Raw genomic sequence first — 27918 nt, 5'->3', positions numbered from 1 at the left:
CACGGAATCAGTGACCAACGGTCTCCCTGTGATGGCATGAGTCTCACTAAGTGGAAAAGCACCAATGTGGGGAGGGAAGCAGAGGTGGTGGGGGGGGGGGGGGGGGGGGGGGATGGGGTCTGACCGTGAATGAGCTCTGTGTCTGGTCTCTGGCCTGCAGCCAACCAGGCGGCAGCAGCAGCAGCAGAGACGTGTCAGGCCAGGTAGGCACCAGGGAGGCACACTTCGTAATCTCTCTCCGAGTCTCATGATTCGCGAATGACATGTCGTACATGGCCGAGCTGTAAATCACTAAAACTGCAACTTCCTCTGAACTTCACACAAGGACTTTAAGCCTTGTTCGGGAAGTCTTGAAGATAGAAGTTAGACTTTGGCACTGGAGTCGTCATAAAAAGAAGAGGGGACAGAAAACTGTTTCATCAAACGGAGGAACCAAAGCAAGAAAGAGGACATGGCCATGTGGAGGACACTTGGAGCTCTAGTGCTGATAGTACAAGCTGGTAAGCTTTAATATATAAATACACGGAGAATCAGTGTTTTTACTTTAGTGTTTAGTGTGTTTATTTATTTATTTTTTTAAATATTATGTCGTAATATATACTACTGCTTGTCCCACAATAGACAAGAAGGGTATTTTATGTCCAACAAAATGATATTTTCAATAATGTTTGCCTATTTTTAATTGACCCCCGGTAAGAAAACCTGACTTCTGACCGTCTATAAAGACACATGTGCTCACGGTCTCTTGAGACATGCACTCAAGTGTTTTCATGTCTTCTTCTCGACTTCCGCGTACACGTCTTTCACTATGAAAAATATGTGAGAAACATCATAAAAATGTTCAGAACATATATACGTTTTGATTTTCTTCTTATATCTTGTTGTGCTTGCTTAGATTTACCTTTGGTAGTGAAAATAGGAGGTCATTGGGCCCATGACCCGTGATTATTTTGATGATTATACTTGTCTCCCTCTCTCAGTGTTTGGACAGAGCACTATCAGATGGTGCACCATCTCAGACCAAGAACAGAAGAAATGTCTAGCCATGTCAGAGGCTTTCGCCCACGTCTCCATCCGTCCGTCTCTCAGCTGTGTCGACGGAGCGACAGTGGAGGGCTGCGTTCAGAAACTGCAGGTCAGATTCCAAGCCTCGTTCCAAAGTTTTAATCCTCGTAGACTCTCCTGCATTGTGGGTCGATCTAAGAGCTGGTATCAGCAGAGGACTCTTTCCAAAGCAAAGAGTTAGACTGAAGGGTGGCAGAACACACAATCAAGCGTCAGATAACGAGGCAGAGGCAACATGGAAAGTTGCAATAAACCTTTTGATAAGTGATTCAGTTATCAAAGCCCATAGAGCAAACCGGTTGTTTATGACAAGGTTTATGATCTGGTCACTGGGAATTAAAGTAAGAGATTGTTATACATTAGTGTCAGCATTTATTTCACACTTTTTTACACTGTTTCTTCAACTCTGGACAACTCATGACCTTTTCCTGGCATAAATGCTGTTAGGACCAGTGGTCTTGAAGACCAAAACCTGGTCCTAATGAGGCAAAACTTAATTTCTCCCTTAAACTAAATAAACACCTCATGTTTCTTCATAGTAAGGTACAAAATATTTTGCAAATCTTTCAACATAGAAATTCTACCATTTTTTTTTTCAAAACATGTCCATCTTCTCGGCTGTCTCTGTAGAAGAAGGAAGTCGACGCCTTGTCCATGTTTGGCACCGATGTCTACAAACTGGGGAAGACTGCCACCTTCAAGATGGCCGCCAGTGAATCAAAGCCTGATGGTAAGATTAGAGAAGTTAAACACAGTAATTGCAGGCTGGAAATGAAGTCGGTGCGACATGCAATTTGATTGAAAGTAGTGGTTCAAACACTTAATTCATTACTGTTATTCATTATTGTTCTTTTGAATATACCCAATCATCCCCCATTGCTCAGTGTTAATTGGACACGCTAAATTGACTCATGTCCAGTGTACTTGTAGTGCCGGTCCCAAGCCTGGACACATGAGAGGGTTGCATCAGGAATGGCATCTGTTGTCATTTTCTGCCAAATTAAAATGTGCGAATCATCCACTGTGGCGACCCCTAGAGAGAGAGCAGAAATCAAATGAATCACAAACATATCGTGTTTGAGAAGTTCAATTTTAGTCTCCTACGTGTGGGATGAAAGCTCTCTCTCGCTCACACTCCGATCACAGCCACTCTCTCACCACCATTTAAATAACACTCCTCCTTCAATTATTTCTTGCTACACATAATGCTGCCTCACACCGCTGCTACTGGCAATGCTTGGCTACCAACCAGCCTCCAACAGAAGTTTAAAGGTCACATAGAGTGGTCCTGTTGCACATATATGTGAGTTATGGAGGTCTACTTACATATATTAAGTTGTTTTTATGGTCAAAATCCTCCTAGTTGATGTAAACGAGCCAATTGAAATCTGTCCTTTTCGAAGCGCTTGTCAGTCGCGCTATTTCAGCCATAAATCTCGCCCGAGAAGACAGAGTGTGTTGTGATTGGCCAGCCAGCGTAGAGCCTTCCCACCTGTGTTGTGATTGGCCAGGTATCTGGAAGTGACGTAATCTATCACGTCAGCTCTCAGAAGCGCAGCGCCCCCCTCTGGAACGGTGGATGCACTGCTCCTCATTATCAAAACATTGTTTTAACAGTGTTTAAAAATAGCTTCTTCACGACTCCCCGCCGCAGTCCCTTTATGACTTTAAACCTGAGTCAGACCCAGAGTCAGAAGACACTGTTGCTCGTGAAACACCTCCACAACGGACATTATTCTTCTTCTGCGGTTCAATGTACGCAACCGGATGTGCCCGGACTACCGCCCGGAGCAGGACGATCGGTTGTTCAGGAGAACCACTGCTTACGTAACTATTACGGGATTTTCAGTGATCTCGTTGAGCCCGAGATTACAATAAAACACAACGTTCTCAGCAATGGCTGAACTGTTTGTTTCGAACCGTCAGGGCTTCATAAACAAGGTAATGACGCAGATACACACTAAAAAAACAGCGATAATAGGAACTTCCGGTCTAGTTCTGCTTTAAAATACCATCCAAGCATCTAAAGAGTCAATGAGACCAACTGCATTTACATGTGTTGCAATAGATGCCATTTTGTATGTGAAGCATGTGATAATGAACTGATAATTATCTTGTTTATTGTGAATAACAGCGAGTGAGTTCATGACACACCCTGATCTTCTCTGAGCAGCATGTGGGTCATTTCAAATCAGCACCCGGCTGCACTTTGATCTACGTCTTTCTTCTGGTTCCTGTAAAAGCTATAGTGTTCCCAGTGTCACGGGTGTACTGTCAACAACTGCTGTTGTGCTGCTGCTGCTGTCGCTTCAGGTACCGGTGCCTCGTACTACGCCGTTGTCGTGGTGAAGAAACAGAACTCGGCCATCAACATCAACAACCTGGCAGGGAAAAAAAGTTGCCACACTGGCAAAGGCCGAACGGCCGGCTGGAATATGCCTTTGGGATACTTCATAGACCAGGGTTACATGTCTGTGATGGGCTGCAATATCCCACAGGGTAGGACACGTGTACATATACACATTAATATACAGAGTGCTTGTTCTGAACATTCAGGGAGAAGCACTTATGTGTATGTGTTTGTGTTTTCCGTGTTTGTGATTAGGCGTGGCGGATTTCTTCAACGCGAGCTGTATCCCCGGAGCAAACGAGGCTGGCGACCCCGCGTCTCTGTGTGAGCTGTGCAAAGGAGACGGCGCGGGAAACAGCAAATGTGACATGAGCAGCAAGGAGTTGTACTTCAGCTATGAGGGAGCGTTCAGGTAACGCACAACGTTCACACTGTAAACGATTAAGGCCACATTATACTTCTCCGACTGCGTAATGCGTTATCCGTCTGCGTCACCACGTAAAGACCACTCGAGCCTTTATACTTCTGCGTCGTGGTGACGGATAGGCGCTGCAATTTCCCGCCCGATCAGTAGGGGTCGCTGCGCAAGGTTGTTGTGCTTTTGGCTACAGTGAGCAATGGCGTCCGAGGGAGAAAGACTGTTGTTGTTGAAACAGCGGCCGTTTGTCACTTTTCTGTGTCCCGGAACGCAGTTTTAAGATAATTTGAGGTTGAAAAATTGGCCATTTAGAGTCTAAACATGTGCTGCGTGTGTTAAGATATGACGTATTTATAGTTTGGCAGCGACGAAGTCGATACCTTTCCTTTTACTTCTAAAACTTAAAAAGTACATTTTATATCAGAAAATTACATGAGATACAGTAAATGTCACGTAGTTTTAGACTCAAGTAATAATATCACTTTATTAACAATCTTGATCTTGATATTGCTCGCGCCCTTAAAACTGTTTCTCCTCTCTGGTTTTTGTCTTTGCAGGTGTATGGTTGAAGGTGCCGGAGATGTGGCCTTCATCAAACACACAACTGTGCCGGAGAATACTGACGGTAAAATCATACTTTGGTTTTTTCGTGTAGTGTAGTAGAGTACTGTCATAACGAGGTGTTTCATGTTATTTCGGTAACGCTTTCTTTTACAGTCCCCTAATTACCTGGTATTTAGCTGGTAAATTCATGGTAACACTAAAGTGTTGCTAGGTAATTACCAAGGATAAGATAAGTAAATACAGTGAAACCGTTGCCAAAATACTGGGTAATGCACGGTAATGTACTCGGTAAGTAAAGTAAAACTGTACTGTAAAAGAAAGCCAAGCTTGTTTCCATGTAATTACACACATTTTTAGGGTTAGGTTTGTTAGATTACCCCTTGGGTAAATAGCTAGTAATTAGGGGACTGTAGGTACCTGCTTTTTACCAGTTTATAACCCAATAATACACTTACATTTACCATAGTTTTGCCATAGTTTAGCTGTACATACCTTCTTATTAACAGCAGTAATAACACGCTATAATTAACTATATAGTTACCAGGTAAATGCCCAGTATTTTGGCAACAGTTTCACTGTATTTACTTTCTTATTACCATTGGTAATTACCTAGTAACACTTTGGTGTTACCATGAATTTACCAGGTAAATACCTGGTAATTAGGGGACTGTAAAAGAAAGCGTTACCGTTATTTCAAACTACAAACGTATCATATAATTCTTTAGCATATAGTAGTAAAGATAGTATGCTGTAATAATGCAAAATTTGCATAATATTGTAATAGTCCTGGCTGTCAATATGATTGTGAATGTATCAGAACAGTTATTATTTCCCCCCCCAGGTCATGGCCAGGACTGGGCAACTGCACTGAAGTCAGCAGACTATGAGCTGCTGTGTCGTGACGGCACCAGAGCCTCGATCTCTCAGTGGAAAACGTGCCATCTGGTCCGTGTCCCCTTGCGTGGCATCGTGGTTGGCCAAGACATCGATCCATCTGCAGTGTACAGCATGCTGACAGAGGGGCTGGTGGGTCACACACTCACACTCACACACACACACACAAACTGTCTCAAACTGGTGGCCCAGGGGCCACGTGCAGCCCCCGAAAAAAAATTATTGTGGCCCACCACTTAATATCAACTTATGAGTTATTTCTTAATGACTATATTCAATTTGCGTCATAAATACATTTATATTGTTAACTTTTTATCGTTCCATATGAAAACAGACGGGCCCACGGTTGGTGTAGTGGTTAGCACTCTTGCCTTTGCAGCAAGAAGACCCGGGTTCCTGGGTTCGAGGCCCGTTTGGAACAACTTCGGAACAAGGGCCTTTCTGCAAGGAGTTTGCATGTTCTCCCCGTGTGTGCGTAGGTTTTCTCCGGGTTCTCCGGCTTCCTCCCACAGTCCAAAAACATGCAATATGGGGATTAGGTGAATTGGTCACTCTAAATTGGCCGTAGGTGTGAGAGTGTGAGTGAATGGTTGTTTGTCTCTATGTGGCCCTGTGATGGACTGGCGAACTGTCCAGGATGTACCCCGCCTATCGCCCAAATGTCAGCTGAGATAGACACAGCACCCCACGCGACCCTCTGGTGGAGGATAAAGCGGTAGATAATGGATGGATGGATGAAAACAGACACTATTATTGTGAAATTATGTGAAATATCATCATAAATATTATTATTTTGATGTATTTTTCCTCAAAGTTGGACCCTTTTTTTTTCCACTTCACTGGCCCTCTAGTGACCAAACTAGACACTCAGTGGCCCCCAGGTCATTTGAGTTTGGGACCCCTGATTTAAATCAAAATCTCACCACTTGGTCCACTGTCTGTCAAGAATGTTAACTCTTTGTGTACTTAGGTTTATTGTCAGGTCGCAGAAGGAAAATCACATATGTAAATAATCAAATTCACCCTTAGAATACAGAGCATTGTGGCTGCTGTAGAGTAGAGTGTCTTATATCCTTTTTTTTTTCAGCACAACTGAGGTAATCTGATTTTCACCAAATATATAAACACACCTGAGCAAAAAAGTACTCAAAATGTTTAAAATTGGAAATATGTCACAGTTCCAAGTTCACTTCCGCTAGTTTTTATCAACAAAAAGAAAAGAAAAAGGGTACATTTTGTGACTTCTGCACAGTTATTACTACTTAATATTAATTATAGTCATTTTATGTATACTATACTATATACTATATTGTATACTAAAAATGTGATATAAAATTAATCATCGCTTAAAGATAAAGATGAAAAAATATGCATTTTTAAAGCCTGAATATGTGACTTATAAAAACACACACCCCCATAATGTCCATATCAGGAGTTGTGTATTATTCCCACGGCAATTTACCATGGGTGCACCTGCGGCACAGATCCTTGTCGCATGAGTACTGAGGGTTAATGATGACTGAGTTCCATTATCGCCTCCTTGATTGAACTGAACAGAGCCTCTGTTAATGTGATCAGTAACATATGCACTGTTCTTACAAAAAGGGCCCATTAGAACAGACCTGTCAGTCATGTTTACTCATCCAAGCTCAAAATAGCCTTAAGGCCACATTATACTTCTCCGACTGCGTATGCGTTATCCGTCTGCGTCACCACGGAGACGCCTCGAGCCTTTATACTTCTGCGTCGTGGTGACGGACACACGCTGCAATTTCCCGCCCGATCAGTAGGGGTCGCTGCGCAAGGTTGTTCTGCTTCAGGCTACAGTGAGCAATGGCGTCCGAGAAAGATAGAGAGAGAAAGACCTTTGTTGTTGAAACAGTGGCCGTTTCTCACTTTTCTGGGTGACGGAACGCAGTTTCAAGATAATTTGAGGCGAGAAATTGGCCATTTAGAGTCTAAACATGTGCTGTGTGTGTTAAGATATGACGTATATATAGTTTGGCAGCGGCGTTATCGGCGGGGATCAGCTCCGCGTGTGTGGACGCTCGGTGTTATACTGTATATCCCCATTTAGCTTTGAGGTATGCGTCGAGTTTATTATGAAGCTGTTGGATTTAGTCAAGTGAAGCGCTGAGTGCTAATGGAGTCTTACTGTGTCTCTTCAGCAAAAGTCAAACTTTGACATGTTTTCATCGACGGCGTATGGAGGAGGAACTGTGCTGTTCTCCAACTCAGGCGCCATGTTTCTGGAGGCGGGGTCAGACGAGCCCAAGACGTGGATGGGGCGCCACTACTACAATGCTCTGCGTGCCATGGACTGTAAACAGGAAGGTGAATCATCATCCATTTGTCCAACCATCTGTTCATTTCTGAGCAAAATAATGTAGTAAATGATGTCCAAATTAGGAGAACAAATGGATTACTAAATTAATCATCAGTTAATTATCAAGTCATCAATTATTTGTTTTTAGAGGGTTTTTTTTTTATCATTAAAACAAGCTGCCCTTCTTAAATGTGAATATTTTCTAGTTTTAGTTTTAAGACAGAAATCATTGAAACTGAGAAAACAAGAAAATTATCATCGTAGAACATTTTTGGACCAAACAGATTGATTCATCGAGAAAATAATAAACAGATTAATCGGTTTTGAAATGAGTGAGTTGCAGCCCTAATGAGGTCATAATTCTGTGCATAAAAATGTATGTATAATTAATATCGCGCTCAAACCATACGCCTCACACCTATTTACATCTACTGTAGCACACTGTTCCGTCCTAGTTTAACCCAATACCTTCGTTTGTCTCTCGTCCAGAGAGGCTGGTTTTACATGTAAGCTGATATATTTTATTCATCGCGTCGCTCTTTCCGTCTTCCATGTGCACCTGTAGATATTCCGAGTTATCTGCGGTGGTGTGTGTTGTCCGGCGGTGAGCAGCAGAAGTGTGCCGACATGGGTAGGAACTTCAACGGAAAACGTCTGACACCAAACGTCAGGTGCATCTACGGCGACTCCGTGACCGACTGCATGGAAAGAGTCAAGGTGACGCACAGTTTTATATTCTATTCGTCCACTTCAAAATAAAACATTAAAGGCGCCATCTGTAACAATGTGGCCCAAAACGGTTACTACACTCAAAATCAAAACACTGCGGCGAGTTGTACCTGCCTAAGTTCACCACACCACACTGCCACATCCGAGGTCTCGGGTTTGTAAACTGCTCGACCAACACAAACCACACGTCGGTTTGTGTCATGAACACAGATGACACAAACCGACGTGTGGATTGTGTTGGTCCAGTGTGGGGGGGGCGGCGCGGTGGCAGCAGCAGCGGTGGTGGTGAGTGCCAGGCGAACAGTCCCAAATCCGAGAGCACGGACCTCCAAAACCGAGGGGAACAGTTCAAAACAGAAATCGACAGTTGAAAAATAGAAGAAGAAGAAGTAGCCAATTCTGCATCCGTTTTGAAATTCCTCTGAGCTTTCAACTCTCTCCACTGTTCGAAAACATGTCCTGTATAGACATTATATATAGATTTACTGTATTACATAATGCTTTAAAGGGACAATGTGTAGTATTTATGGGTTTATATAACCCAAAATCCACTTTTTTATACATATTATGTGCTCCTGCATTGTCTAGTCACTGTATAATAGTTTTTGTTTCATTTTCGTAGTGTTTCAAAAAGTCATGTAAAATAACATGGTCGCGGGCCGCGGTTGCATAGCCACTGTTAGCAGCGAGACGCCATGTTTCTACCGGAGCCTGTAAGGACAAACGCGAGAGAACAAATCAAGCGTCTCTTTACTTGTAGCGGAAGTCCCGCCTCCTCTCTCTCCGCTTCGTCTGCTACGGCCGCGGTAGCTCGCCCTCTCCCTCGCCTCACGAACCTCATCTGCTGACACGGAGAAAGACGACGAGGACGACATTTGACCAGCTGAGGATACCGTAGCGCTCAGGGAAGGGAGGGGGTGAGCAGATTTTGTAAATTTCAGCCTCTCCTCTAGATGGCACTATAAACTACTTACTTCACCTTTAAATGCTCTTCAAAATCAGCTAAAAACACTAGAGGTTTTATAAGGTTTTATCAGCTGATGCTCTTTAGTCAAGTCAACTTTATTTCTAGAGCACATTTTAAAACAACCAAGTTTACAACCAACAAAGTGCTTCAGCAACACATCAACAATCGAGAAAAAAAGTAAAAAAGTAAAACGGTAAAATGGTAAAATCTAGATAGACATTGGATAATTTCCCACGGCACACCTGACAATCTCTCACGGCAACTGTCCAGGGTCTACCCCACCTATTGCCATATGTCAGATTGGCACAGCACCCCCCCCCCCTCCTCGCCCCGTGAGGATAAAACAGTAGAAGATAAATGGATTAATGATTTATTAGCTGGATGGGATGTCTATGACTCCTAAACACAAAGTACAATTGGGAAAAAGAAACCTCTGCAGACCATGAATGTCCCAAAGTGCATAACAACACATCGAACAGTTTCTTAATGGTCATTTCTCTTCTTCCATTTCGTTTGTGTGCATAGAACAATGAGGCTGATGCTATCACTCTGGACGGAGGTTACATCTACACAGCAGGCAAAGACTATGGCTTGGTCCCTGCTACTGGCGAGAGCTACACAGGTTTTTAAAAACAACAACAACAACAACAACATCACAGTCACACGTTCTGCACTCAAAGTCAACATAAACAAACATGTTTCTCTTTCTTTCTTTCTTTCTTTCTTTCTTTCTTTCTTTCTTTCTTTCTTTCTTTCTTTCTTTCTTTCTTTCTTTCTTTCTTTCTTTCTTTCTTCCTCTCCAGATGACACAGATGGCTCCATATATTACGCAGTTGCCGTGGTGAAAAAGAGCAGCAACGACATCCGTAACCTTGACGACCTGCGCGGCCGTCGCTCCTGTCACACGGGATACGGTCGCACCGCCGGATGGAACGTTCCTGTAGCCGCACTGATAGAGAGAGGCCTGATCGCTCCTCAGCACTGTCAGATACCTCAAGGTCGGTGAATGTGAACCTGTGAACGCACTTCCTTTTTGATCCGGTGTTCTGTTTTCTAGTTTAATAGGCAACTAAATATTGTTTTATTGTTTAGTCAGGTGCTAAATTTCCTCCACTAAAGATGAAGTCATGTTAAAATGTCTAGTTTCAATCTTAAAAAAAAGCATTCTGGTGATATACTGTGTAACAGAGAAAAGGCTGGAGATAGCGAACGATTGGTTTTCAAACTGTTGTTTAATACGGAAGCGTATTGCATTCACTTGAAAAAAAAAAAAGAAATCCAGTTTTTCTCAGTAATTAATTTTCGGTTTGATTTTTTGAATAATCTTTTTTCTGAGTAATATTTTTTTCCCCTGTTTTTCTGTCTAATTATTTTCCTGTTTTTCGGAGTAATTTTTTTTCTGTTTTTCGGAGTAATTTTTTTTTCTGTTTTTCGTGCAAATTTTTTTCCCCTGTTCCACCTTACCTGCTACATTGAGCGATAGGCTTACGATAGAAGGATACAGTTCAAAACATAACTAACTAGAGTATCATAGCCTGTGTGTAACTAATTACACGCCTTACCTTAATTGACCCGCTACGGTAGATCATTTATGAGGCATGTATGTGCGGGAAGGAGTCACCATATGTGTATGCATGGATGTATATCCATGGGTGTATGGGAGTCACTTGCAGGTTGGAGGTTCTCGCGAGAGTTCTCGATAATTCAGAAAAAAAATTACTCTGAAAAACAGGGAAAAAAGATTTGCACGAAAAACAGAAAAAAAAATTACTCAGAAAAACAGAAAAAAATTAGACAGAAAAACAGAAAAAAAAAATATTCAAAAAATCAAACCGAAAATTAATTAGTGAGAAAAACAGGATTTTTTTTTTTTTTCAAGTGAATGCAATACGCTTCCGTAGTTTAACACTAGTTTTTAGAAACAGTAACTTTGAGTTTGTGTCCTGTCTCTACCCATGATGCTTAGCGGTGGGAGGTTTCTTCAAGCAGAGCTGTGTACCAGGTGCCAATCAGCCTGGTTTCCCCAGCAACCTGTGCAGTGCGTGTGTGGGAGACGCCTCGGGGAGTAACAAATGCGAGAAGGGGAAAGACCTGTATGACGGATACAATGGTGCATTCAGGTACGAGGCACTGGGGACATCCTGAACCATTTCTTATGTCTTCTTTACATCAAATCTTCATTATGACTTTCCATAGAAACGTGTGTCTCTCCAGCTGATACATGTCACAAACGTCATAATAATAATAATAATGATAATTGTTTTTAAAATTCTGTTTGTTACTTACAAAGTCTTAAGTGGTTTTGCTCCATCTTACCTCAGTGTTACTTTACACCCATATTCACCATCACAATCAGGAGGACTGCAGAAAAATCACTTCTTGTGGTACCTAGGTCGAGATTAGAACACACAGTTTTTAGTGTTTTATTTTTTTTATTACAGCCCGAGCCACGAATGCCATGGGCCAAAACGGCTATTATTATTATTATTATTATTCCATGGCTCGCTGATCATTTTTGAGGGCGTTAATGTGCATAAAAACTCTTGAAATTAAGGTCAGGTCTGGCGAAAATGCAATATTGGCATAGGGCTCGGACCTGTGCATTGCACCAGGGCTCTATAGCACCCCCTGAAGTGAACCGTGGATGGAGCATGCCAAGATTAAGTTGCACCGAATTTCATGAAATTTGGTGGGAACTTGTAATAGGCCAAGATGAACAAAAAAGTAAATAAGGACCATGGTCTCAACTCAACAGGAAGTCGGCTATTTGGTTTCCATCTTGGCGATTCGTGCGATTTAGAAAGTAACTCGTCTTTGTGCGTTTATCGTACAGACATAAAAACATGCTAAAAACAACTTTTTTGTACTAGATACATAAAAGGGTAACATTATCAAAAGGTTTGTGGATTATGTATTTATGTGATGTACAGCACTCTGTTGTTCAACAACATGTTTTTAATTGTAGAAATACATTTGGCGAAAGTTCATCATGGCTCTAGAAAAAGCAACATGTGTCTGCCTTTCCTCGTCCAGGTGTCTGGCAAAGGGAGATGGAGATGTGGCTTTTGTGAAGCATTCCACTGTCTTCCAAAACACTGACGGTGAGATAATTTTATGGATTTCAAACGTCAACCTTTTTAAGAATATCATCTGACTTTGGTGTGTCGTTTATTCAGGCAACAATGACGAATCGTGGGCAGTGAACCTCCACTCCACTGAGTTCCAGCTGCTCTGTCCTCACAACAGTAAAGCCGAGGTCACTCAGTACAGAGACTGTAACCTGGCGAGAGTCCCCTCCCACGCCGTGATGGTACGACCAGACACCAACATCCACGCTGTCTACGGACTTCTGGACAGTGCACAGGTAAGAGTGCTGTCATGGAACTGGACTGAACTATAGCCAACAAAGTGCAGGGACCTGAAAGTGGAAATAAGACTGATAATCTAAAATGTATCTCATAATGATGAGGTGTCAAGTGTCTTCTGTGTGCTGCATTTTTAGGTATATCTAAGAATTAGGTGATATTAGATAACTATAAAGCCCCAAATTAAAAAAAACACAGTTTGCTATATTTCCTATTGAAACACAGTATGTACATATGCAACACTAGATGCATTCCCCGCAGTGATACTTCCCACATTAGAAAGCAATTGAAAGGAAAACCTGATATGATTTGTTACTGGAAATGATAAATAATGGTCAATAATCTAAGTCTGAAGTCAACAATCAGTTTACACTCATTTTGTTAGAAAATGCAGATTTTCCAGCTGTTTTCAGAGGAGGAGAACGTAAGCGTGGGGTTGACGTCAGAAGTTCAGTTTCATTGTGTCCAATGTTGTCTCTTCCTCACTGTTTCCCTGCAGAAACACTTTGGCAGCGACACCAGTCCTGACTTCAGGATGTTTGACTCCAAAGGCTACAACGGCACAGATTTAGTCTTCAAAGACTCCACTCATCGCCTCATTGGTGTTGGTGATAGAAAGACCTACCAAGAGTGGCTGGGACAGGGCTACATGGACTCACTGGTGGCGATGGAGTGTAATTCAGCTGGATCAGGTAAAGAAAATCTCATAACCCCCACATTCAACTAGGGCTAAAACAATTACTTGATTAATCCATTATTAAAGGTGCATTATGTAATAAATCTAAAACAACTGGCCATAAAATCCTCCTAATATGTCACAGAGACTCAGGAATAATGTTCATATAACAAACTGAACTCACCAACAACAACAGTACAAGAAAACAAGTTTTCCGATTTTTCAGCTTCTTAAATGTGAATATTTGCTGTTTCCTTTTCTCCATATAACTATTATTATATTATAATATAATAATATTATTATTATTTTTTTTAAACTAATAATTTTTCATTTGTGGACAAAACAAGACTTTTGAGAACATCATTATTTCCAGGATTTAGAAACACTGATCAACATTTTTTTTTTTTTTTTTTTTTAGCATTTTCTGACATTTTATGGACCAAATGATGAAAATAAATAAAAGCTCTACAGTATAAATTAAACGCAGAAGAACAATGCACTGTACCCAGAGTGAAAGGACTGGACAGTATCATCATCATCATCATCATCATCATCAAAGATGTTTCTAATATTTCCCATGTTCTCCTCCTCCTGCAGTGATGTCCTCTGTGTGGCTGCTGCTGCTGCCGACCCTGTTCAGCCTCCTGCCGACCAACCTCTGGATCTAAAGGCACAAAACGTGACACAGGCCTCCTGCCTCTTCTTCCTCACCTTCTCTTGTCTCTCTTCTGTCCTTGTTTGGGTCTCCTTTTTCATTTTCCCCACGTTTTAACCACTTCTCACACATTCAGGTTCAGACTTCCTAAGACTTCTAATCAAACCACCGCTCCTGTGTGTGTTTTTTTAATCCCCTCTGCATCACGTCTTACTGATCATACAGTATGTATAGTGCTGTATGATTTTTGCTTTTTTGACACACTTAAATGTTTCAGATTATAAAACAAATTTAAATATTAGACAAAGATAACCCAATTACACACAAATGCAGTGATGATTTTATTTATTAAGGCCTTACGTCGTAAAATCACGACGTAATTGTGGTTAATCACTTTTTATAGAAAAGCTGAGTGCAATTTCACTCGCCACACCCAGGCATGATTACTGCCAGACCTGTTGAATCAATAGATCACTTAAATAGGACCTGTCAGACTATGTGAAGTAGGCCATAAGAGAAGGAACAACATCATGCCGCAATCTTCAGAGATTCAGGAACAGATGAGAAACTAAGTTATTGACATCTGTTGGTCTGGAAAAGGTGACAAAGCCGTTTTTCTCAAGCTTTGGCACTCCAGCGAACCACGTGAGGGCCATTATTCACAAATGGAGAAAACGTGGTACAGTGGGGAACCTTCCCAGGAGTAGCTGGCCTACAAGAATTACCCCAAAAGCGCAGTGATGACTCTTCCGAGAGGTCACAAAAGAACCCAGAAGAACATGCATAGAACTGCAGGTCTCACTTACCTCAGTTAAGGTCAGTGTTCATGACTCAACCATAAGAAAGAGACTGGACAAAAATGACATTAAGTTTCGGAGTGACCTAGTCAAAGTCTGGACTTGAATCCAATTAAGATGCCGTGGCATGACCTTAAAAACAGAAGCCCTCCAATATAGACTCATGGATATCGCAAAAAATGCTTAATTGCAGTCGCTGCTGCTAACGGCGACACAACCAGTTATTAGATGTAAGGGGCAGTTACTTTTTCACATAGGGCCATGTAAGTTTGAATATTTTTTTTTTTCCTTAATAAATAAAATCATCAACTTAAAAACTCAGTAAGACGTGACTATGAGTGTTGCTGCCACTTTGTTTACAGAAGGTGAGCTGCCATATCAGTGCATATGCCGCCACCAGTTACAGTGCTTTAGTGGGCAGTGTCTCTCAATCAGTGTGACCTTTCATCCTCACATGAACCACAGGAATCTCCACCTAGTTTACATCTTAAATATCTTTAAGTTCTCCCAATACCTGAAAGACTCTGAGCGGCTGCTGCTGCTGCTGCTGCTGCTGCTGCTGATCCCAGGTCAACAAAGGTTTCATGTGGGTAAAGAAATCAGACTGTTGTTCTGCTGTTCTTCTTCTTCATCTTTTCTCAAAGTACTACTAACAGACACAGCCTGCCCTTGGTTCAGGCTTTGTTTTTGATATAAGCTAATGCCATATCAGTGAATATGCACTAGTGTTACCTCCACACTGAGCTGTGCTGGGGATTTTTTTCTGTGAAGATGAGTGAATCCATGCTGCTGCTGGCTTAATATTTTCTCCTCAAAAGCTTTTAAAATCCCAGAGATAAGCATTTGCCGGCTGCAGTTGAGCACTTAAATGTTTATCTTTTCTCTTAATATTGTTTGTTTTACTTATAATCATCCGCAGCATTTTTCTTTTACTTCTTAATTTAGGTTATACGTTAAGAAGCAAATGTGGTGAGAATCTAATTCACTGGTCAACCCTTAAATCAACGTACAACTCAGTTTTTCAGTTTAACAAAACACATTTGGCTTCGAGTACTGGTTCTACTTAATTTCATGATGAGAACAGAACAAAATAATTCAGTTATTCAGTTAATTGATTCAGTTCAAAATGCAGTTATTGTAATTAGCGTAAAGTCTCTGAGTCAAAACATGTGTTCTGTCTTAACCCAAACCACTCACTTCAGAAGTGTATTTACTCAAACGATTGTACTTCCTGCTAATTGATGCCATTCCTGCTTTCAAAATTATTGATTATGATTTTTGATGTGTATTTTTCCTCTGTTGAGATGTTTAATTTTTATATGAAGTTCAGGCGCCATATCAGTGTATATGTACTGACTCATGTCAGAAACTTAATACCTCTTCTTCCTCCTGATGCACAATTATTTCTAAGTGAAATGTCACATCTAACTAATATTTAGTTGCCAGGCCAGTGTGTCTGCATAAGTATTGCTACACAAAGCTTTTTTCCTCTGCTTTTTACAAATGAAATAAAGCTATTTGCTGCAAACATCAGTCTGTTTTGCTGGTGTTTTCCAGTATTTATTGTGTTAATGTTCTTTCTATAACATATTTAATACGACTAAATAACGAGATCAGTGGTAAAATCATGTATTTTTCACTGTTTTAAAAAAAAAAAAAAACCTGACAATTATGTTCACGCTTGCTTGAATATTGATTTATTAAGTACATGATGATTAAAATACATAACACAAGGAGTGCAGTTCCTTCATAGGGTAGAATAGCACTAACAAAAGAACACATTACTAAGTAAAGACAATAAATGATTGTTGAACAATTTTTGTTTGACTTTCCAGACAGAAATGTTATTACATTATGGTTCAGGAAGGCATGTTATTCTTGCCTTAACATTATCATTATTTTATTTCAGATCGTCCCAGGTCAAACTAATCACTGCACTGTTTAATAACCAGTAGTTGGAAATTATGGCTGAATATGAATGAAGTTTGCGAGCAGGCGTGAGACAGATGTGACTCGTGTACGTGCAGGAGTCTGACATTTAAAAGTCACACCCTCTAAAAACAGCTCACTCTGCTTTCTGTCGCTGCTGTGTAATAACAGTGCCAAAAAACGCCCTGATGTTCTTATCAAAGAGTCACTTGTGTCGTAAGCATCTGCATTTCTCCTTCCACTGTTGTAATAGTAAAGAAAAATAAGTTACAATTTGATGGAGGGTGAACTGTGAACTCCACACTCTACAGATTCTCTGTGGTTAACAGCAGTTTTTGAAGGCCTCATTCTAGAACAGGCCTAGTCAGCAGGCAGCCAAATCAGGCCAAATCAGACCATAATCCACCCATTTAATCATTTACTATTTGCTCCAACACTAGTGATGTCACACAGCGCTGCTACTGCATTGATTTTTACTCTGAATTCCAAGGGGAGACTTCACTTTTTAGGCAAAAATCAACACTCTAATTTGACTGTAGGTGTGAGTGTGAATGGTTGTTTGTCTCTATGTGTCCCTGTGGACTGGCGATCTGTTCAGGGTGTACCCCGCCTTTCGCCCTATGTCAGCTGGGATTGGCACCGGCGACCCTCATGTTGAGTATTAAGTGGTAGAAGATGAATAGATGGACATTGATGTGAAGACAGCTCTACCTAGTGTCCGAGCACTGCAACACATACGTCTGTTCATGTGGAGGATCACTTTTTGTCCCATATTTCTGCTTCATTAAATTGTGGGGGAAAACTGCCCACGTGGAGACTACCTTTATTTAAATTTGTGTGCAGCTCTCTGCCAAATGAAAGTCTACCAGTTCATGTGTTATAATCCATCTTTATTTGTACAATTGGTGTAAAAGTATGCATTTATTGTCACACGTGCCTAATCCCCCTAAACACACGTACAATTTCCACTGGCAACTTAATGTGGAAAAAGTCTCCAGTCGGATCAGTGTCTTTGATACACGTTCACAAATGTGGAGGGGGAAAAAAAACATTTATTTTGTTATGTGGATACCACTGTGTGGTTTTGCTTATTGGTTCACACGAAGCTGTTAAAGTGCAGTTCCTGAGGTCTTTTAACTGACAGCTGGAGTTGACTGTAGTGATGTGCACAACATAACCTTAGTTCCTTCAGGTTTTCTGGAAAACGAAACACATTCAGCGTAGTGACATTCAGAAATGTCACTACAGTGAATTGATTTATACCCAGTGTTTAACACGTCATCCGACCATAAATTACCACCATAACCCCCCAAAACATTTTGTTGTTGTTGTTGTTGTTTGCCTCTTCTCTCCTCGTTTCTGCTGTAAATATGTTCAATACGAGTAAGAAAAAAACAAACATTGAATGTTGTCAGTTTTGCTCCAAGTCACTTGAACATCCTTCTTCTTCATACAGGCTTGTTCATTTCTTTATCCGTCTGGAGCCATCTTTCCACCCGTCCTTCACCTCGTTCACAAAGGTATCTTTGACTCTCCTGAGGCGGGTGCCCACCTCGCCCAGGTCACCGGGGACTCTGCCCGCCTCGTCCCGGACCTGCCGCATCGTCTGGGACCGCATGACCCGTCCCGAGGCTATCTGGGCCTTGGTGATGGCGTAAGCCGTGATCTGCGCCGCCCTGCGGATCGGACGAGACTCCGCCAACTTCTCAACGACGCGGTGGTTGTTGATGAGCGAAAACAACATACGAGCGAGCATTCTGTCGACTGTGTTCACTGTGTTAGCCGCGCCGGCTCACCGAGCAGTCTCGTCAAATGTTGATGAAGTGCAGCCCTGTAATAATACCAACGTTATCCGTTAGTTATCCACCAGTGTTAATTGTTGAAAAGTACGGTTAAGTAGAAAAAGAAAAAGATCCCATTTATACTTAAAAAAAACTGACTCACTTTCGCTGGAGTAGGTGACCGACAGCTCCGACCGGATGTCAGATTGCCTGGTTGAAGTTAGCTTACGTTCGACAGTTAACGCGACGCCAATAGTATTTAATGAATCATAAACGAATGTGAAACGAACTTCAAAACATAAATAAATACAACAATCCGGATGCTTTTTCTGGTAACACCAGCCGGTATTGTAAGTACATCCGCTTCCGGGAGAACATTTCCCAGCTCATTTCCTTTACAACCCCCACCCAACATTTTGTCTTCATTGAGCTTTGAGTTCCGTCTCTAAACCAATACTGTTAAACCACGCGTGGATACGTTGTGAACGCTTGCAGTCATGCGGGTGCTTTTGCTGTTTGCGGTGACGTTGCTGACTCTGAGCCCGGCGGCGACGAGCGGAGCCGAGAAGAAGAAGAAGCTGCAGATCGGCATCAAGAAGCGAGTGGACAACTGTCCCATCAAGTCCCGCAAAGGAGACCTGCTGAACATGCACTACACGGGCAAGCTGGAGGACGGCACGGAGTTCGACAGCAGCATCCCCCGAGACAGGCCCTTCACCTTCACCCTGGGCACCGGCCAGGTGATCAAAGGCTGGGACCAGGGCCTGCTGGGCATGTGCGAGGGCGAGAAGAGGAAGTTGGTCATCCCCGCCGAGCTGGGCTACGGAGACCGGGGCGCTCCGCCGAAGATCCCCGGAGGAGCGACGCTCATCTTCGAGGTCGAGCTGCTCAGCATCGACAGGAGATCCGACCTGTGATGACAAAGAGCTGGAGAGGAAGGCTGTTTTCTACACGTACGTTATAGTTCCCTTCATTCATCTGCCACTTTTATTTATTTTATAGGTTAACATTGTAGCACGTACTACTTGTTGCCGATGTGCCGATATATCGTGCGTCCATGGGCCGATAACTGATCCTGATATAGTAGGGGTCTCAAACTCAAACCTGGGGCCCAGTGATCGTCCACAGTCTGATCACGAGGGGCTTAGCTTAACATTAGAGCTGCAACTAACGATTATTTTCATAATCAATTAAAGGTGCATTATGTAGTAAATCTAAAGCAACTGGCCATAAAATCCTCCTAATATGTCACAGAGACTCAGAAATAATGTTCATATAACAAACTGAACTCGCCAACAACAACAGTACAGACATTAAAAAAAATATTTTGCAGACTGAAAATCATGTTTATGTTTTGAAATCATGTTTTGGCATGTGGCGCCACCTACCACCGTCTACCAATCATTGCAGTCGGTATAGTCTCAGCTGCAGAGCAACCACGGGTTGCCAGTTACGTCAGAAAACGAAACCTAAAAGACCTCGGTACTATGAATTTGAATGTAGTAACTGTTTTTGGCCACATTCTTACATATGGCACCTTTAATCTGTCGATTATTTTCACGATTAATTGAGTAATCGTTTGGTCAATAAAATGTCAGAAAACGTTAAAACATGTTGTTTGGTGTTTGGTAAACCTGGAAATGTTTCACTTTTGATGATTTCTTTGCTACATGGAGCAAAGAAATGAAGAATATCATTCAATGTCATTTTCTTTCAGGTTCCAGAAAGTGCTGCAAAATGAGTTGGAGATAACAACATGGCAAATGTGGGAGCTGAGTGGACACCAGGAGAGCCACTGTCCTCCTCAGTGGCTTCACGTATTACACTCTGAATAATTGGATAATTAATAATAATTAATTAATGTGTGACTCGAGAAGTGACTGTGTATCCTTGATACACATGATTAGGATTGACAGCAGCTGAGCCACGTATTCGACCATAACACCATGCTCTTTAGTTTCATCTCATGTTTTCTGTGATTCATAAATGACTTCATGCCATAGCCATGTATTCTTTTAATATACGTTAGGCAGTGTTTGTATTCTGATAATAAAAAAAAATTGCCATATGGAAACATTTCCTCTATGTTGTGTTTGTTTACCGCATGTAAAAAATGTCTCGTGTGACGTCTGATTTATTCACTAAACATCTGTGTAGTTATTACACCAGGGACCTGTTTCGGAAAGCAGGTTCAACAAACTCTTGAGTTTTCGGTTTCAGAACAGGTGATAACACTTAGTTCAACCAACTCTGAGTCAAATTAGTCAAAAATGTTTTTTTTAAAAACTTGGCAGCAACTGAAGATGAAAACTTAAATATGAAATATAAAAATACTTCTTTTGACTAAATTGGAACATTTTTAAGTATTTTAAGTATACATTATTAGTTAATTCTAAGTATACATTATTAGGTCAGTCTAAGTATACAAAAGTACACATTCAAGTTTACAAGTACAAGTATCTATGTAAAATGTTAAAGGAAAGGTGTGCATTTGCTTGTAAAAATGTAAACAAAATGGTGTCTCCAACTGAGAACTGAAGTGTGGAAAAAGGTCAAAGAAAAGTGTGTTTTTTGGAACCACATAAATAACTCAATAAAAACAAAACTGCTATGTTTATGACTTGTTTTCAATGACTTGCTAAACTCCAGCACTATATGATCTTGAACATGTAAGTTTATAACAAGGTAATACCTCAAAGCAAATGTGTGTAGTGAAAAACATTTTTATTCTGCTAAATTAAATGTAAGCACGTGTCAATTTATTGCCCTTATTCTGTACTTGCATCACTATATACTAAGTACTTTGTGGCAGAAAGAAGTAAAAAGTATACTAAAGTACAAGTGTAAGCTTTAGAATTAAAGTATAATTAGTCTTAATATTATATTATTAAAGTATTAATGTACTTAGTCTTAGACTTTTGTTTATGCTTTTCGGTATAAACCAAGTGTACTTAACTATACTATACTTAAGTATATAAAATATAGTATATAAAAAGTAAACTTCAAGTATACTGCCTCAGATTTAGTATGAAATAAGTATACTTGTGGTACACTTGAATAAAGTACTTGCTGAGGGAGTATCTGCGCCTTGACATCAACTGGCTCCTCAAGAAAAGGACAGGCCATGTCTGCTACTGTCTTCAGTCTGCAGGAGAAACTCGAGGTTAGTTCAAAAAAAAAGAATAAGATAAAGTTAAAAAATATATATATACATACAAAAGTAAATGGTTTATGTTTATAATATACATAAAATATTAGTGCATTATCTAGTATTCCTCTAGTCTCTATATCGTTTGTTTGAGTTTAACACGGGTGAATAACTAACTTGACTGCAGCCAATAGTGTGGCACCACATCTCACAGTTAAACTTTCAGTTTCAGTAGTCATGTGACTTTTTTGTCCAACAAACCTGGATCAGTTTTGAGAAACAATGGAGACGCAGGGTAAACAAATGATTTATCATTCTAACATGTCTGAATATTTTTATTTTATGTGTCAAACCTGTTTCACAACAAAGACAGGTTTATACAGTATTTATTTAAGGATATATAAGTATGTGCCAATGGGGGGCGCTATTTGACCGGCGGGCGTATATTATATTAAAATTGGTTCCATTCATGGGCTCTACCCGGAGTTCTTCACGTGTGGGACGTATGACCCGGAAGAGAAGCTATCGCGTTGAATTAAAGTCGAATTAGCAGCAGAGCTGACCGCGACTTCTTCATCATGTCCGCCAAACTCAACGCTTTAACTAGCGACACGTACACTGACATTAGTCAATACAGAGACCAGCATTTTAAGGTAAATAACTGGGTTTTAAGGGACATTTTATTTCCGTGGATTTTGCCGTCTGCGCGCCGAGTTCTTTTTCGAGTAGCAGTTAGCAACGGCTAGCAAACAATAGATCAGAGCGAGGGAATAATCATGCAATACTACGGCTTTGATTTTGTGTTTTTATCTTGAATTATGTTCCTGTTCTGGTTTATTTTGAGGACATTTTTTAGGGTTCGTGTGTTTGGACTCGCAACTTGATTTAACATAATGGCATCAGAGTTAAAATAGAGTCCACGTTATATTCCATATCAGTGTTCACTCACAGTGTGTCCTCCGCCTGCTGCTTGTGTTTTCAGGGAAATCGCTATGATCAGGAGAAGCTGTTGAAACAGAGCAACACCTTGTATGTGGGGAACCTTTCCTTTTACACCACAGAGGAGCAGGCAAGTTTTTACACTGACATTATTACTGAGTACAACACTGTTTTTTGCTGTGTACCCGGATGCTTATGACTCTGGTTGTTGGTGAGCTTTCATGTCAATTTAAATGTGTTGTTTTTACATTTTATTTAAAGCAGCCAAAAGGATAATATTGAATTGCTATCTGTGGAACTTTTTTTATTGGTTCAAGTTTGAATTCAGCAGATGAATTAGGTCATTAAACTACAAGAATAATTGGCCTTGGTAATGATACCATACGTGATATCAATAATATCACAATACAACAATTCTGAAGGAAACAAACGTCTGTGAAAAGTTAAAAGTGCAGGTTTTCTTTTATTCACAACAAGATAACACATTGCACAAAGTCGATGTATGTGGCACCTGTTAATGTAGCTTTCTCATCCCATTATCCCACTGTAAACTCCCTCTTCTTTGGCCAGGTAACTTCTGCCCAAGTTTCCCTCATTCATTTGAGCAGCGCCACCACGAGGAGATATGAAGCAGTGATGCCACTGCGAGTGAAATTGACAGGGACTGTTTACTTTATTGTATTACATGAGGAATGACAATGATCTATCACCAAATCGATCAATTTGTCAAATCCTGCCAAGTCGCTATCAGCCATTGACTTCTCTCATTATTGGTCAATCGCTACTAAAAGTTTTAAAGGACAATCGTATGATGATGATTTAACTGTCCTCTATATTTTAACTACAATTCTCACTTTTGTTTTTTTGTTATTGATGAACAGGTTCATGAGCTGTTTTCAAAAAGTGGAGACGTTAAACGCATCGTCATCGGCCTGGATAAAGTCAAGAAGACAGCTTGCGGGTTCGTCTTTGTGGAGTATCCTTTCTAATATGCAACTTATATCAGGGTTTGTTTTCAAAAAAGTTGCATTCACCTGCACAGAAAACACACGTTGCCTTCTGATCTATTTGATTTAATGTGATTAGTGTGTTCTGAGATAACTAGTTTCAAGTGTGTAGCTCTGAGTTTCCAAGTTCACATCTGGCACTTGACAGTCTATCCATTTTTTGGGTGACCACTCACTTTCTTCTTCTAGTTTGAATTAACATATTTGTCAAATAGTTTGATAATTGAGTAATCAGTTTTTTTTATCCAGTTTCTTAAATTTGAATATTTTCTTGTTTCTTTGCTCCAGATAACAAAAAAACAATAACATTTTGGTTTATGGACAAACAAAGAATAAATTAATCACGGAAATAATCGATTATGAAAACAATGTTATGTCGGTTTCACCACAGTAGAATGAGTGTGGGTGAGACTTGAGGTTGCTCTGATGGACCTTAACCCTGGTGATACCAGATATTACACACGTGGTGATGCAGAACACGCCATGCGCTTCATTAATGGAACACGCCTGGACGACCGGATCATCAGGACAGACTGGGATGCCGGCTTCAAGGAGGGACGACAGTACGGTCGAGGCAAATCTGGAGGACAGGTGAGGATTCTTACACATCCTTATTAACGAGTACATAGTTGAACATAACTATCTCGGTGTGTTTGCCTACAGGCTTTTATATTGAAGAGTTTATGTTTACATGGCCTCTTTTAAGGGCGATTACACTCTATGGCTCTATGGCCAACTCAAACCACACAAACTAACAAAACCAAAAGACGAGATAACAAGCAAGATAATTAATATATTAAATTACTTTCCAAAATTGTCACTTATATTAGAAAATGTGAACGTTGTGTCATTATTTGGCATTAAAAATACTGTTAGCACATTTATTTGTAGGTTGATGAACGTAAAAGAAACAGTCGTTATCTGAAGGAAACTTACCTTCAAAAACTTACTTATCAATACCTCGCCTTGGTCAATATACTGCCTGCCTGATATTAGCTAGATACTAATAAATCTCCATCAGCCAATATATTGGATTATTGTTGCTTTGCCAATATTAGACCGTCTGTAATCTCATGTAGTTTAATAGGCTTTGGGAACACATTTATGAATGTTTTTTCATTCAACACGATATCAGTTCAGTTTTCAAAAATCAATATCTGTTTAACTCCAGCTTATATTAAAAGCAACCCAAGCAGGGATACATTGTATAAAATAATAAAAGTAAAAGTACACCTTGTTTGGTAGTGTTTCCCAATATGGATCCATAACAAGATTCCACTTATTACTTGTTTTGTACATTTGAAATCGTCTGTAGAGCAGCATTTTTCAGTAGCAATATAAAACACCGCAGACTATGACATTTTTAAAAATGTACTGGAATTGCTCAGGGAAAAAAAGGTACACTGTATGATGGCATTTTAATACATCGGTATGATATTTAGAAAGTGCTCTAACTTCCAAAATGAATTATGCATGATTCACTGTGGCCTTTGAAAAGATAAGCATTACTGTTGCTCATGGCATTTGAAAAATGAACATCTACATTATACAGTTTACAAATACAACTAACATAATCTTGTCAGAAGTATTCAATAACGTTTCTGTGAATGTGTTAAAAAAACAAAAAACAAATGTGGGACAGTGGACCAGCTCAGACTAAACTCCTGAACCACTTTTTCAGGTGTAAACCCATGTATTTGTATATCTACTAATGCTATCTGTTGATTCGGGTGCAAATGTTCACAGATTAGTTTAAAATATTGACATTTTATATGTTGAGATACAAAAAATTGGGGGTGTATATTGGGGCTGAACAATACAGACAAAATTTCATATCTCGATATTCATGCCAGATATCTCGATATCGATACGATACCATATGACTATAGGTTCGGTAAAAACCAAGCATTTTTCAGAAAATTAAAAACATAATACAAAATACTGTGGAAACTTTCCACATGGAAAGTGCAGTTTTATTGATGAGAACTCACTGCCAGTCATCAACATTAACATAAAGTCACCAAAGAATAAATAAAAGTTTGTCTTGAGTTCGGAGTTTGTTGTAATAAAATGGATCGTTGTGGCGTGCAGTGGTTGTGGCGAAATGATCGATGATTTATGTTTTGGCACAAAATCGCCACCGGCCTCATTATCTTCCGTCACTTTTTTTTTTTTTTTTTCCCCCACTGTATGTCGTGTGTGTGTGTGTGTGCGTCTCAGTCTCAGTCTCCCTCCCGCCCTCCTACGTTTGTCATTGGTTTGCTTCAGCTGTCGATCCACAGCAAGCATGAAATAAGGTTTGTGGTCGGCTGGCCGTAGTGGTGCATTCAAGGGCAATCGTAAAAAAAGATGTGTATTGTGACTGCCAGAGCTGTACATGCAGGGCGAGCACGGGGGAAAATCTATATCGTTTATATTGTTGCTTTTTGATATTAATATCTTGAATGTTCATATCTAGATATCGATACGATAACGATTTATCGTTCAGTCCTAGTGTATATGGCCTTCTGCATTCATATTTTGCAATTGGCTATTTTAGTCCAAACTTACTCAGGGTGTCTGTGGGGTCTTAAAAAGTGTTAAAAGTTGATCAATTAATTTTGAGAGAATTAAGGCCCTTAAAAATTCTTAATTGCGAATCACATTCATGAAGTATTCAAATTTGTCCTCAGAGTCTCACTGCAAAAAGTAAGGCAAGGCAAGTTTATTTGTATAGCGCATTTCAACAACAAGGTAATTCAAAGTGCTGTAAATAAAACATGAAAAAGTGTAGAAAATTGACGTTTATAAAATAATATTCGGATATAAAAACTAAAAACAAGAAGGTAAAACATCATATATATATATATATGGAAAACATTAAGTAGAAGATTAAAAACGATACATTTTTATATGAAACTCGATTGTTTCAAATTAAAAGCACTTCTAGTTTTACATATAATCCAAAATATGGCTATATTGCACATAGCCATTTAATTACTCTCTCTGTGTAGAGCCGTAAAGAAGAGACAAACATCCATCCATCCATTATCTACCGCTTCATCCTCCACCAGAGGGTCACGGGGGGTGCTGTGCCTATCTCAGCAGACATTGGGCGATAGGCGGGGTACACCCTGGACAGTTCGCCAGTCCATCACAGGGCCACATATAGAGACAAACAACCATTCACTCACAATCTCACACCTACAGTCAATTTAGAGTGACCAATTCACCTAAACCCCATATCGCATGTTTTTGGACTGTGGGAGGAAGCCGGAGAACCCGGAGAAAACCCACGCACACACGGGGAGAACATGCAAACTCCTTGCAGAAAGGCCCTTGTTCCGAAGTTATTCCAAACGGGGCTCGAACCCAGGAACGCGGGTCTTCTTGCTGCAAAGGCAAGAGTGCTAACCACTACACCAACCGTGGGCCAAGAGACAAACAATTAAATAAATAATGTGGATCATGGGTTAAAATGTTATAGCTTCTAATCTAGATCAAAAGCAAGACTGAAGAGTGGACCTTTTAATGTGTTTGTTAATCTTAACTGGAACCGTCATGTCTCTTTGTACTTGTCTATATGTGTAACTGTGTAGGTGAGAGACGAGTACAGACAGGACTACGACCCAGCCAGAGGCGGCTATGGGAAACTGGCTCAGCACAATCCAGTTGCAGAGCCACGTCATACTTTTTAATATAAAAATGGACATGACCACGACCGCAGCAAGACTGCCTGGGTCACACAGAGCTCCACCATTAGGTGCTGGACTGAAATGAATACCAGATCATGCCAACAGACCGTTTGTCCCAGTGCTCACATTAAACTCTCCACTGCAGACCTGCAGGACTCTGGACATTAGCATCTGTCTCCATGGTAGCACGTCATGATTTTGTGATATTTAGCGATACTATGACTTCTCCCCCACACAGACTCGAAAGCTCCATGAGTGAAGAGTGCATTGACTTGGGTTATTAAAAATATCAAAAGGCCAATGTTGGTTCAGATAATAGTAGAAATGAATGACATTTTGTTTCCCAATTTGTGTATACTTTTTTTAAATAAAGATTTTTTCTCTTTTTTTGACATTTGGGCTGTAACATTGTTTTCCCTAGTGTGAGTTTCAAATCAAAATTTCAGTGTTGGTCATGTTTATTTAAATGATAAAAGTGGGTTCATGCCTCTCCCAGCACTGGTTAAGTCCTGGTTGTGATGCAAGTTCATTCAATTTTTTTCTCCCGATTAGCTAGTGGTGTCAGTTTTTGTCCTTTTCATGGATTTGAATCAAGCTCTTTTTTATTTATTTATTTGTTTTGCTTCTTCTTTCT

General features: G+C 40.4%; 4 protein-coding genes across 5 annotated transcripts; 3 read left to right on the top strand and 1 right to left on the bottom strand.

Annotated features, from left to right (window-relative positions):
• Positions 1 to 451: 451 nt before the first annotated feature.
• On the top strand, positions 452 to 14022 carry meltf (melanotransferrin; the record flags this gene model as incomplete). The annotated part of the gene is made up of 16 exons (XM_083887745.1): positions 452 to 500; positions 981 to 1135; positions 1696 to 1795; positions 3379 to 3564; positions 3671 to 3827; positions 4391 to 4458; positions 5239 to 5423; positions 7460 to 7625; positions 8183 to 8334; positions 9839 to 9935; positions 10117 to 10311; positions 11280 to 11433; positions 12347 to 12414; positions 12490 to 12677; positions 13178 to 13370; positions 13952 to 14022. The coding sequence occupies 16 exons, from the start codon at positions 452 to 454 to the stop codon at positions 14020 to 14022; spliced, it is 2184 nt and encodes a 727-aa protein (XP_083743871.1).
• Positions 14023 to 17618: 3596 nt separating this feature from the next.
• On the bottom strand, positions 17619 to 18811 carry LOC310926398 (protein NCBP2AS2-like). Its single transcript, XM_083888519.1, has 2 exons — positions 18680 to 18811; positions 17619 to 18566 (listed from the first exon to the last, which is right to left on the bottom strand). Exon 2 carries the CDS (start codon positions 18489 to 18491, stop codon positions 18198 to 18200), a length of 294 nt encoding a protein of 97 aa, XP_083744645.1. The 5' UTR covers positions 18492 to 18566; positions 18680 to 18811; the 3' UTR covers positions 17619 to 18197.
• Positions 18812 to 18923: 112 nt separating this feature from the next.
• On the top strand, positions 18924 to 20563 carry fkbp2 (FKBP prolyl isomerase 2). Its single transcript, XM_083887917.1, has 2 exons — positions 18924 to 19469; positions 20234 to 20563. The coding sequence occupies exon 1, from the start codon at positions 19014 to 19016 to the stop codon at positions 19431 to 19433; it is 420 nt and encodes a 139-aa protein (XP_083744043.1). The 5' UTR covers positions 18924 to 19013; the 3' UTR covers positions 19434 to 19469; positions 20234 to 20563.
• A 1618-nt stretch (positions 20564 to 22181) lies between these two features.
• Positions 22182 to 27554, top strand: ncbp2 (nuclear cap binding protein subunit 2). 2 transcript variants are annotated; one of them, XM_083888598.1, is made up of 6 exons: positions 22182 to 22317; positions 22647 to 22733; positions 23485 to 23579; positions 24063 to 24201; positions 25831 to 25907; positions 27189 to 27209. In XM_083888598.1, the coding sequence occupies exons 1-6, from the start codon at positions 22243 to 22245 to the stop codon at positions 27190 to 27192; spliced, it is 477 nt and encodes a 158-aa protein (XP_083744724.1). In that variant the 5' UTR covers positions 22182 to 22242; the 3' UTR covers positions 27193 to 27209. The 2 variants fall into 2 exon arrangements, with proteins under 2 accessions (XP_083744724.1, XP_083744723.1); XM_083888597.1 differs by lacking the exon at positions 25831 to 25907 and having other exon boundaries at positions 27189 to 27554.
• Positions 27555 to 27918: the final 364 nt, after the last annotated feature.

Source organism: Microchirus variegatus, assembly GCF_963457635.1.
Source record: "Microchirus variegatus genome assembly, chromosome: 4".
Classification (NCBI taxonomy): Eukaryota; Metazoa; Chordata; class Actinopteri; order Pleuronectiformes; family Soleidae; genus Microchirus; species Microchirus variegatus.
This window is presented reverse-complemented; position numbering and strand designations above follow the sequence as displayed.